Source organism: Oculina patagonica, chromosome 1, assembly GCF_052425735.1.
Source record: "Oculina patagonica isolate OP01 chromosome 1, crgOcupat, whole genome shotgun sequence".
Lineage (NCBI taxonomy): Eukaryota > Metazoa > Cnidaria > Anthozoa > Scleractinia > Oculinidae > Oculina > Oculina patagonica.
Genome location: NC_135758.1, coordinates 17,282,533 through 17,295,558, shown reverse-complemented (window position 1 = coordinate 17,295,558; position 13,026 = coordinate 17,282,533). Strand labels below are relative to the sequence as shown.

Here is a 13,026-nt window from a genome sequence, read left to right as displayed (position 1 = left end):
CTTTATTTAATTTGATTTTTAGCTTAGCTTAAAAAAATATTACGTTTTCCTCGCTGCAAAACATATACTTCATGTGTTAAATAAAAGGCACTGCCGTATTAAACATCGTGCTTTTCATTTAAAGAAATTGTTTCTACGCCCAGAAATCATAATCCTTTTAAGTATTGAATAAAACAAGCAACTAGACGAGATAAGATTGTGTAATTTTGAAATCAGATTAGATTGGCAATTGTGTATTTTCCACTCTGGTGAATAATCTTTTCTTCAGACTCATTTTCAGATTGCAGCCATAAAATTAGGTTGCTTCTCTTCCTATTCTTATTTAACTGTCGGGCAAAATTACATTTTGTTTTTGACATACCGTAAAATTCCGGTTATAAGCCCTGGGCTTTATAAAGACGGCGAATGCTGTCGAGCTAAAAACCCTCAACATGCATGATATATATTTAGGACGTCTAATAGCCAGTGAAGGATAAAAACTCAGGTTACGATTCTGGATTTTAGATTTTGATGACGTCGAATGAAAACCAAGAATATATCAGGAGTTGCTTATTTTCTCGGCTCTTGAATGATCCACACCAAAAACAAAATGTAGGGTAAGTAAGAGTCATACAGAGATACTTAACGCCAAATTTTAGACTGAAACGTCTAATATTCGAGCAGTAGAATTATTTTATCGCAGAAATGATTTATATAATTACAGAGCAATGTATGGGTACGTTGCACAGAACTGCAAATTTCTCGGCTCTTGAAAGATCCACATGAGTTGAAAACAAAAATGTAGGGTTATCAAGAGTCATACAGAGATACTTAACGCCACATTTTAGACTGAAAGGTGTAATATTCGAGCTGTAGAATTATTGAATTGTACTTAATTATTTATTTGGTTATTTAATTAATTATTTAATTATTTTATTTATTTTATATCTTGTTTGTGTAATAATTATAACACCTTCCGCAAAATCTCTGCGTGAAACGATACTTATACAGAAGAAATCGTTTGCGTCCTGTCCTGTAGGACTTCGTGTCGTCCAATTCTTATACCTAATCGTACCTTTTTGGTTCTCTTTGGCGGCATTTCACGCGAGTTTGGTCCAGCCATGGCTCGTATTTTGGCTCTACTGCGTCTCGCCAAAATACCCATGCCGAGACCAAACGAGCCTGATATGCTGCCGAAGCGTACCAAAAAGGTACGATTAGGTATTTACCGTACCCAAATTCAGCCAGGAATCCGGTAATATTAATCGCTCTGTTGACGCCATGCTTGCCACGAAAAATACGGTTACACTATTTTACAGGTCACTTAACGATTTCTGTCAATTTCATCAACATTCCCAAAAATACATAAGCTATTTAAATAGCGAAATAGCTAATTAAGCACCCGCTTCTATCGATAACGATTTAAATATCGGCGAAAAGTAAGGCACCTGGCAGCTATATATGACAATGTCGCGAGATCGATGTAAATACAGCAGCGGAAGATTTCTTTACAGGTTCTCTTAATCCAACTTTTAGGTGAAGAAAGACTAATGAGCTAGAATGGAAACAAGAAAGAAATGCTCCATACGTTGCTAATTCACGTGTTTTACAACTGAACGTTAGGTTGTTTCACTTGCATTTCGATTACAAAGCAAACAATGGTTGTTTACCATTTGCACGAGGAAACTGCGGTTGCGCAAATGGTACAATATCCCGAACGGAAATTCAGAAAGAGACGTGTTCCATTTCAAGGATTCCCTCGGCTGAGTAGCCGCATACACGGGTCGAAAATTGGCGAAAGGCCTAGGAATGGTAGAAACCTAAGGTAAGCTAAATAGTAAGCTCAATTTCCGTTCGGATATTCCGGTTGGCATTTTGGAGTACCTTTCAAGGCGTTCCTTTCATTTTGAAAATTTTCCGCTTGGGCAAGCCTTGCCAGTTATTGCAACTGGAATTTCCGGAATTTTGTGGTAAATTGCAGACAACCAATATGTTTTACGATGATCTTATGATTTCATTAATTTAGTACTCGACTTCCTGAAAACGCAAAAGTGAAACGACTAAAGCAAGATGAAAATAGGTGCAATAAATTGTCATAGTGAAAGAAAGCAAACACTCAGACAGTTTTGTGTTTGACTGCTTCGATTCTCAATAGACGATGGCCATGATTGAACTCACATAAAATGCATTGCAAGATTAAGCCAGTAAAATTAGTTCACGCATGTAAAATTGTATTTCTCAAGCAGTTTGGCCTTTGTTACTTTATTAACTATACAAACAACACGAAAAGAAGGTTTATTTATTATTTTTGGTACTGTTATCCTCGGATCGAGCGCGTAGGCGTGACCGCTACACTCATTCGCCCAAATTATCCCTGTCAGATACACTTCATAACGCCTTTTCTTCATTTCTATTGGCCGAAACATACTTATAGTTCTGTGACGCTTGAAGCTATATATTTTGTTGCTGCTTCAGGTGGTATACGTAGCAGAACTTCGATGCAGGAGTACATGCATCCAAACCAAAGCTTTTTGCGCAATGTCTTCGCGGAAGCAGCTCTGCAGTTTTAATGTATGGATTTTTACAACTGGTAAGTTTTAACTGAAGTATTTCTATCACTAAAAGATAGGTGGCATCGTATCATTTCCGTGTAAACATGGAGAGTAATTTACTATCCATGGTGTAAACGTGTTCTTTTCACTCAAGAAGTGAACAGTTCCAGAGTAACGAGAAGACCAATTATCAAGCAGTTCAAACGATTCGCAGTGAAATGTGCTTACTAATTTCCGCCGTAAAAGCATAGGTCCCTGTAACTGATTTTATTATTATTATTATTATTATTAAAACCTAGACTTCAGATTGCAGATTTTGACTTAGACAAGTTTGGTAGGTTATAGTATGCAAATAAATCCGAGTTCTAACAAGAGACTACAGCGAAATATACGTGACAGTTTTCATCGGTTACCTTGATCTTTAAAGATGAAATACTAATGTCTTGTGTTGCAGAAATTTTGCGAGAATAGGTTTAACCCCATTTTTATCTAGAATTAGCCACTATGGATGGGCATAAAAACTGCATTAGAAGGCAATGAACTTAAAATAGTAAAAAGTAAAAGTAAAGGTAAAACTTTATTTCTTTTCGAATTTCCTGAGAAAAAGTGCAAATAACTGCGACCTGCATTTAACGGCCATATCGTCATGAGTTTGTATTCTAGGTCACAACCGATTACTGGGTTTGAGGGATAACAGCAGCACTTAATGTAGACTTGTTTGCAGACAATTAAAATCTATCTATTACAGCATCGATGTCCGCAAGTTGGCCAGAGATAGGCAATTTTGAAAAGTACGAAACTTGATGTCTATAGCATTAGTGTTGCATTAGTTTTTTTTTTTCAATTGGCCTTTCTTTAGTGATACTATCTTTATACTGGAATGCTTTATAACTAAATGTTGGTCGCATTGCTGTTTAAGGGTGTCAGTAAACACTTGAACTGACTTATAGTCATTCAGAATGATAGCAACAAGAACTCGTTTATCTGGTAAGAACCTGCTAAGCCAAATTATTAGTTCAAGCAGATAATTAATTATCCCTGCTAAGTGTTGGAACCAGCCTTAGTTTTCTAAACAAAATTACGTTGGAAAAACTACGATTATCTATCGCGTGCGGTATTCAATTTATCTGAAGACCACTTCGGTCTACTTCCGCGTGGCACATATTCTGGTTCTGCGTGGCAATTACAACTCATTTCCCGTCTCAGGAATTCCAGCCTTATTAAAAACGCTGGGTGTAGGGAATTTTAATCACTTTTAAGCGTTGTTTATCTTCTTTTATCGTGAGTTACGATTGTTCAAATGCTTAGATAGGCACCTTTTACGGATGACTTGTCTACAACTTCCGCCCTTAAACCTTGTAGTGAAGTATAAAATATATTTATCCTGCGGTTACTCTTCGTATTCTTTTGAACATTTTAGGATCAGTTATTCCAAAATACGGTGAAACAATATTGGCTGTCAATGAATTCTTCCGTGAAACACCGGGCAAAATTTCTTTTTCATTTGTAGGCACAAATTGCAAAACCAACCAATAGATTGCAGGATAATTTTATCTATTTTTTTTCGACTTTAATATTGATTTGTGATTAGTTGGACCAAAGGAAGCGAATCGAACATACGATATTGGAATGTCATGATCATGCTGTTTCGAATCTTGGATAACGTTTCAGCCGTTTCAGCGCGCTATATTTGTGGTCAGATTTGTAGTATTCCGTCAATTGTTGAAGAACATAAATATTTTACCCATATATTTGCAATTTCCTTAATTCTGAATTCTGATACTACTCCATGCTTGTATAGACCAATGCATCTCACGGGAACGACTTTAGGCGTCTTGTTTTCAAAGAAAAGTACCATGCGGGTTCATTGTCAGAATCAAAAAGGGGTGCTTCAGTTTGTTTAGCGCTCAACGGATTTTTAAGCTCCATCTCGCTTGCCTGCCGAAAAAAACCGCTGAACTAATATTGGGGCAACTGCGTATCGTTGCAGTATGGAAGCCAGATTGTTTCCCACTCAAACATTTTTATAGTTTAAATTTATTGCAGCGAACAGCCGTTCCTTCATTCTTGTCATTGATCCATTTCACAAGGCTTCAGTCTTTTTGTCATACATATAGTTTGAGGCCGGTCATATTACCAAAGCTACTGATCGCAGTATCAGTCAGGAGCAGCTATCGGACAGAGATTCATGAGTACCATTGAGAATCAAGATGGTGCCATCAGCGTTGGTTTAATTCGATTCCTGTGTTATTGACAGAGATTTCGGATCAATTCTTTTATGTTGAGATTAGATCTGATATATATTGCTTACGCTAAAACTTCGGGAGATAATATAAAGAGGCGGCAAGGCGAAAGGGGCAGCATTGTCTGACACCTGTTGCTCGATTATCCGTTGTTTAGAACGAAATTTCAAATTATTTTTAAATATTCAAATTCAGTTCATCAAGGAGGGGACAAAACCAAAATACTTGAGTGTGCGTACGACAAATGGCCATTCAAGTGAGTCGAATGTTTCTTAAAAACTTTTTTAAATGATCTATAAAAAGTTATAGGCCTGGAATATTGTTTGTGAAGCGTAATCAATGATATTATCTATCAATCTAACATTTTCTCCAATAAATCTTCCTTTCTGAGTTCTGGAATGACAGCTTTTATTCGATTTGCGATAGCCTCTCATTGGGCGCCAGTTTTTGTTAAAGTGCCGACTTATTTTTTTTTTTTTGGGGGGGGGGGGGGTAAAAGTTTCATTATTCCTTGTCTCTCTGTAATCGAAACTTGTCCTGTATTGCAACCGGAAAGTATTGATCAAAATAGAAAACCCCAAGAGGTTTTATAAAATTCAGCTGGAAGGCCATTAGTTCCCGGGCTTTTATCAGGATCCACGTGTTTAAGAGCTTCAAGGCAATCTTTTTTCTGTTAACACAGTCCTTCTCGGCTTGTAGAGTGATTTTAGGTCGGGAAATATAGTATTGTTCTCTGAGTTAAAAAAAAAATGTTATCTGGCGAAATTGTGTTTCTTTGTGATGCGTAAAGGTTTTTGTAAAAGTTTTCGCAACACGTTCTTATGAGAGGTGTACCCAGCAGTTCGCAAACATAACGGATAGGATGGCGTTCATTAATCAGGATTGGTAAGAAGCCATTTTTCGACAAACAGCTCTTCCTTCATGGCGTCTAAAAAATAGAAAATTTAATGAAAAACTCCTGCAGCTATTTTACAAATACATTACTAATCCCTTCAACATAGTAAATAGTTTAAGATAATATGAAATATGGACTGTTGACCGTCACATTTTTGTTTTTATCTTTTGTTACTGGATTTATACTTCCATAACAAGTAATATTACATTGATCACCAGCACGGTACAATCAATACAATTAGCACAATACAAACAATTTCTTATTTAGCTTGTAATTTTATAATTTTACGTTTCCTTGCCATTTTTAAGGTAACATAGTACCTGTGTATTTTATTGCATAACCCCAGCTTGTACACATTTTGATAAGCGTACACATGTTCTTGAACTCTTACTTGTTGCATGTCTGCACTGTTGTGTAACAATTAAAACTTTCCTGACAGAATTATTTGTTTTACAAAGCACTTCTAACAACACTAGAGAAGCTATGAATTGATATGAAATTAAAATTATTATAATCAGTCTGTTCTAAGTTGTTTTGCCCAAATCGTTGGATTTGAATCAAACTTCAATCTAAAGCCAATATATGGTGTAACTTTCATATCGATCCGAGTCAGGGACGGCTGCTAAAAGGCTTATTGCAAATTGAAGGTATGGCCCAGAAAAAACTGTATCGAGACACCTTAGTTTAGCGATTTTTTGAAATTTGTAAAAAAATAGTGATATTGTGTAAACCATTTTTAATCAACATGTAGCTAACGAGAAAATAAATGTTCAGTAAAAGAACAAACTCACTTGAAAATGAACGAACATTTACATTGCCAGAAAGAACAAAGTTACCGGCATCCATTTTTAAAAGAATTTTTTGAGTTGACTAGTTAATTTTGTTTTCCTTTGCGGGGATGGGGGGGGGGGGGTGGAGGGGGGAGGGTACTTAAATTAAACGAGTATTTGACCGAGACAAATTTAAGCGAGAACTAAATTTAGCGATTTTCGCCTAACTCGCAAAATCGCTAAAATTAGTAGCCGTTAACAATAGTTACCTTAAGGTAGCAAAGTATTAATTATGTTTAAAGCTGTTGATCGAAATTAAAGGTATAAAGAAAGGTAGATAAATCGATTCTTTTTAATTAATATCTTATTGTTTCTTTCTAGCTTTATTAATTTGTGTCCAGCCGTCCAAAGCAGAGCATAGTAAGTTTATTACCATACCTTGTTATTTTGATACACATTGCTGCTATTGCTTTTGCTAACGTTGTGTAAATTGTCTTTGTTAAAGGATGGGAAGGGTCGAAACTTTATAAATTTAGACATCTTTTCATCGACGGTTTCTGTCTGCCGGAATAATAGAAAAAAAGTATCCATGCAAAATACCATATTTATGTTAATTCTGCTTTGTGAAGGTTGCGGCTTTGATTATGGCTTGTGTTCCGGCTGGTCACAAAATTATCAGGATGACTTTGACTGGACAAACGAGTACGGTTCGACTCTTTCGTATAATACGGGGCCTTCCTCTGGCCATGGTGGTTACGGTTAGTTATTAACATTGCTCTTAATTAATTGTTTATAACAGCAACAATCCTAAAAAAAAATTCCTTGAATTTTTACAGCAATTCTCCAACTAGGTTATATTTTTAATATCTTTTTTAATTACTCTTGAAACCCTCCACAGCATTGCTTTTTCTTGAACTTAAGTCGCTCTGACGAAATTCATTCTGCTAATTGTTCAACAGTATTAGAACAGCATGCTCGCAGTTCAAATGGTAATATAAATGTCTTTAGCGCACTCCGTAGTTTGTTATATGCATCAGACGTCGAAATAAATAATGCGCTTTTGCATCGAATTTCAACTCCTTCCTAACTTGACTTAGATCCTCACACTCTTCTCTGGGAGAATAGGGCAATTGATTCGCTTCCTCCATTTTACTCTATCTCTTGCAACGCTGAATGCTTCTGTCCAGGTGGCAAAACCCATCTTCTGTCTTTCTCCCTCTACAGTTCTCCTCCATGTCCCCTTTCCCTCTGGTGCCCAGGTTAGAGCAATGCGCGGATTCTGTTGGTGGTCCATGCGCAGCACATGCTCTATCATGCCATATCCAACGACTGGTCTGTTGCTCTCTTCTGAATTCTGGTGACTGAAATTCACATTGGAAAATTGTTTTAAGCTATATTTAGACAACAGACTACTCATGACAAACACTAAAAGGTGTTCGGTGCTCATTTGCTCGTCGAGCTGTATCGCTTACCACACGACATTTTACGAGAAGATCTTTAAAAAGGTGTCCACATTATTAGTAAGAGCAATAATTCGTAATGTACTTTTGATATGTATCAACTCATCTAAAGCATCTTTGCTTTTAGGAAGCTACATGTATATCGAAACATCTTTACCTCGGCAGTATGGGGATAGCGCCAAACTGGAATATTCAGTGTCGAGCTCTGATCTTGGAAAGTTATCCTGCCTGAAGTTTTATTATCACATGTATGGAGATACAATAAATACTCTTAATGTCTACAACGGAAATACCACAATGTTCCGTAAATCGGGAAATCAAGGCAGTGTATGGCTGAAAGCGAAGATTAGCATGACTTTGCAAAGCAAAGTAAGCCAGTTGTATATATAATGGGAATAATAATGAATAATAAATAATGGGAATTTACAGTGGGATCTTCCACTAAGTGGCTCTTCTTGATCACACTGATTCCAGATCGAATTAGAATTTGGAGGTGTTTGTTTTTGGAGGGAGGAAAAGCGGAGAACGCGGAGAACCCCTCCGAGCAAGGACGAGAACCAACAACAAACTCAACCCACATATGGTACCGGGCCGGAATCGAACCCGGGCCACATTGGTTATTAATAAAGGGCTATACAATTAGATAATAACAGTTAAAAGTAAAAAGTTTAAAAGAAAGGCCATAAAGGAAAGAAAGTCATCATAACAATATCTCGTAATTATCTGTTCCTATAAAGGTTTTTAGTGGGCATTAGTTTGCATTCATTACTCAGTACCGCCTTGTCCTGTGGTTTTGACCACAGCACTTTAAAAAGTGCTCGCCCCCGGGGATGGGAGACCTGGCTTGAAAAAACAAAAAGGAATACTGATATTGAAAGAAAACGGTTTAAAGAAAAGAAAAAGAGGTTAATATAAAATCGCTGGTTTTCTTAAAATAATTTTTACACCAGTTTACAAAATTTCCCGTTTTGCGAGGTTTGATCTTATCTAGATAGCAGCTTTTAATCAAAAACAAAATTATAGCAACACAAATACAGTAGAACCCCGGTAACTCGAACTCTGAAGGGAAACGAAAAACAGTTCGAGTTAGCGGGGTTTCGAGTTATCGGGGTCGTTTGAATATTTAATTTTCCAAGTTAATAATTGATAGTTTACTGATTTTTCAGTTCTTCAGTATACAGTACAGTGCAAATTAAACTTATCTCGTCAGAAACTCTAACACGATCATAAAATTCTTATGATAAGAGTGGAAAATGGCTGTCAAATACGTGATCTGCTCGTTGCTCTAATCAATGGGCATCCGTGGCGAGTTGCAAGAACCGGAATTCGAGTTATCGGGGTAAATTTGACCCAGATTTTGATCAAGGGTAACGAAATTTAGTTCGAGTTAGCGGGGTTTTCGAGTTATCCGAGTAAAAATGACTGAAAAGTGAGTTCAAATCCAAGGGAAATGGAAGTTAGTTCGAGTTAGCGGGGTTGTTCGAGTTATCCGAGTTCGAGTTACCGGGGTTCTACTGTATCAAAATTTGGGCGACCCAACTTCTACAATACTATACCCTTAACTATTAACTAGCCTTTAACGTTGGTTTTCGTGTTATAATCATAGCTCTAGACGCTTTAGGTTAACACGCAAACATTTATTTGCTTTTATGTCGTTTTTACTCGTACTTAGGTTACATTCGAGGGGATTAGTGGAACCTCGTACACAGGCGACATTGCCATTGATGACGTGTCCATTGTTGATGGAATCTGTCAAGGTACTTCCGAAACTATGCTTCATTGAGTAAGTGAGTAAGTAAGTAAGTGATTGAGTGAGTGATAAAATACCTTAAGGTGGCTCGTAATAGTTAAGTCAGAATTAGACATGCACGTCTTTGGTGTTCAATCATGGCTATATCAATAATGTTTAGGAAAATCTTTCAGCACAAACTTATACTAATTTTACCAACGAACAAATGGAGGTCATTGTGACGTCAAAATTTGTTGCCCTGGCAACGCCATATGAGTTCAAAGATACCCTATTTTGGACCTTTTGAGGCTTATAACTCAAAAACTACTCGGTGAAATTTCTTGCTTTTGATATATTTTCATCTCACCGATATTTTGCTCATCCTGGACTAATAATTGTTAATTATTATTATTTCTTATCATGATTTTAAGAGTGTAAGGAAAACGTGAACCAATCGTTTGGGAGACTGGATATCAGCTATAAGAGTGACTTTGACCCATACTGTAACTGGATAGTTGGACATGCTGGGACACCTCAGGCAGTTGCCATTGTCTCGATCCACCAACTGTATTTTGGTGGCTCCGGCGGGTAGGTTGCTGTTGCTGCTTGTTTTGCTTTGTTTTGATGTCGTTATGTTTGCTACATAGCTAAGTACACAATGGCGGCGGAGCAGGGGGGAACAGGGGGAACTGTAGGCCCCCCAAACAAAAATTTTGAGGGACTCAGCCCCCCCCACCCCCCACCACACATTTCAGTGTCGAAAGTATTGTTAGCACAGCAGAAAATTGGTTTATCAAGATATTCAGTCTCGTGCTCTTTTCGCAAATCGTTTCATCAGGACCGTGCTTAGCAAAATTATATGGTGTAGGACTTTCAACGAAACTCCCCTCCCAAAAACGCTAGCAGGGGAGGTCTGCAAGCTGTTAGGATTGTACTTGACATTGCCTGTGGCATCGGCGACTTCAGAGCGTAAATTGTCTGCCTAAAAACCTACCTAACAACTAAAAACCTACCCAAAAGGCACCATGAAGCAGGATCATCTGAACTGCCTAGTTATGCATTGTCACAAATCGATTACGGACACACCGGACGCTGTTAAGACTGCAAAGGGTTCAACTATGCAAAAGACATTATGGGGTATGCGCCTCCCGGGAGGAGATGGATGGCGATTGGCTTGGTGAACCCCCCCCCCCCCCCACCCCGCCCACGTTTCAAAACGCTCCGCCGCCGGCTCTGGTACTGTAAAAAAATTACTTGATTCTGATTGGCTAAGAGTAGTGCAGTTCAGTTGTAACACCAGTGCAAAAAGTGTAACACCAGTGCAAATTACACATCAATATTCTGGATTATGATAAGCTGAAAGACAACAGGAAATTTTCCAACGTTAACATGGTCATTTGACAGCTGTCAAAACAAGGTATCCGCTGACCAGTATCACATGACCATATCGCGTGCACAGGTGTACACCTCATCGAAGTCATGTGTGTTTTTGAAGCTAACCGCTGACCAAGTATTTTTACCATTATATATTTATATTATTAAGTAATAATTTAATAAATAATAAGTAATAACTTGTGAGTTTTTCAAAAAGCTGAAATTGCACGAGCCGCTTTTTTGAAAAACTCACTCGTGCAAATTAATTCCAAATTGAACTCGAAACCGTATGATTACCTATACCAATTAGATTATGAGCTCGAAAGTTATATGAGGTGATAGTTAATTGATGAAACCGCAGGCCTAATCAACCATCGCCTCATAAAAATTAAGAGCGAACGGTCTAAATTTTTAGTAGAATTCTCACTAATATTTCTGCATTATAAAGGATAATTAATCTTCACACATTCCGAGCTCGCGTGACCTCGTATACTAACTGCCGATAGTAAACTAGTAGTTCAACCAATCCGATTGTTGTCAAGTTAAAAATCGAGTGGAACTAAAAAAGATTAAAAGCAATTTATGCGAAGTTTAAGTGCTGACAAGTGCTGTCGTATTTTCTCAGTGAATACATCAAGATTTTTGGCGGCAATGGGACTGAGGTCTTTGCACTACAAAGGGATTCCGTGTCCTTTAACAAAAGCCTCCTACATATTGCGTTTGGAGAATCCAGAAACATCACAATACAAGTCTCTCTCGTCGACAGGAGGAGCTATGTCAAAATTACTTACGGCATATTGAAGCGACGTCTGAATTTAGGTAAACTGAAGGAGAAAACAAATATTGTAGTTAATGTGTTTACCCCAGTATTCATACAGCTCCTGCTCTTTGCAGACCAAATTAGAATTTTAAAATGTTGACATAAATATCTTGATCACGAGGAAAATATAACATGCCAAAAACAGCTAAATCATAATAAAACGCAGAAGGAACAAGTGCCTAGCAACAAGCAGCAAAAAACATTGGATACTATTTTTTGAAACCATATGGACAGCTTCACAATTTTACTGGGCGTATATTTTACTATAATCCAGCAAACCTTATTAGAGGGTCCTGAAGGTACGGGGATATAAATCCCATTTCCCAGCCCAATTTATGCTCAAATCCCATTTACCAGCCCATTGTTTCCCCGATTTTCTCAATCCCATCCCCAGTTCCATTGTTTTTATGTTTGTGATTCCCAGTACTAGTGACCCAAATCCCGTTTTTCTAGGGAGAAAATTTGCCCAAATCACAGTTCCTATTTTACCCCTTCAGGCACCTCTTACTAGTTTATACCAAACAAGTGAGTAGCTTACGTTCTAATTGGCTTCTCAATGGAAAACTATAATTTTATAGCATGCTATTTCACTCGGATTTTGTATGTACTAAAACAATTATTCACCTTAGTGTCGGTAAAAATGGTGGATATCCTTCAATATTCACCCTTACTTCGGTGAATAATTGTTGACTGTCGGCTCAAATATCTCCTAATATATCCGTGGATTTAAATTAACTATAGCGACAAGAGATTGTTTGTTTGTTTGTTTTAAATGTGATTAAATTATTTTAATTACATATACTGCAGCTTCCCTTCTGGCTGACTGGAACGTCACTGTTGTAAACAAAACAGCGAAAAGTATCGGGATAATCTGGAGCAACCCGAGCAATCTGCTCAGTGGTGGAATTCGTTTTTATGTTGTCCTAGCAAGAAAGACTAACAGCAGCAGTGTGTCAACTGGCGAAATAGTAGCTGAAAATACAACAACATCACAGATCACAGGCCTTGACGAATACACAGAGTATACTGTTGGTGTTGTAGCCGTGAATGGCAATGGGATACCTTTTAAAAGTGAAGATGTCTTAATTATGACCGATGAAGGGGGTTAGTGAAAACTACAACTAATTGTTGTCTCGTTTCAGCAAAGTACAAAACGAATAGAATGGCCAGACTAACAAACCGTTGATTATACCTTGTTTTTCAG

At 37.5% G+C, this 13,026-nt stretch overlaps 1 protein-coding gene across 1 annotated transcript in view; it reads left to right on the top strand.

Moving 5' to 3' along the window:
- The first annotated feature begins 2,517 nt into the window (after positions 1 to 2,517).
- Positions 2,518 to 13,026, top strand: part of LOC144636776 (MAM and LDL-receptor class A domain-containing protein 2-like) — a 53,796-nt gene continuing 43,287 nt past the window's right edge. Inside the window, exons 1-8 of the mRNA XM_078495978.1 lie at positions 2,518 to 2,569; positions 6,821 to 6,859; positions 7,069 to 7,197; positions 8,027 to 8,268; positions 9,572 to 9,656; positions 10,060 to 10,216; positions 11,628 to 11,821; positions 12,630 to 12,926. Coding sequence (XP_078352104.1) covers positions 2,518 to 2,569; positions 6,821 to 6,859; positions 7,069 to 7,197; positions 8,027 to 8,268; positions 9,572 to 9,656; positions 10,060 to 10,216; positions 11,628 to 11,821; positions 12,630 to 12,926 — 1,195 coding nt within the window. The remainder of the gene's footprint in view (positions 2,570 to 6,820; positions 6,860 to 7,068; positions 7,198 to 8,026; positions 8,269 to 9,571; positions 9,657 to 10,059; positions 10,217 to 11,627; positions 11,822 to 12,629; positions 12,927 to 13,026) is intronic.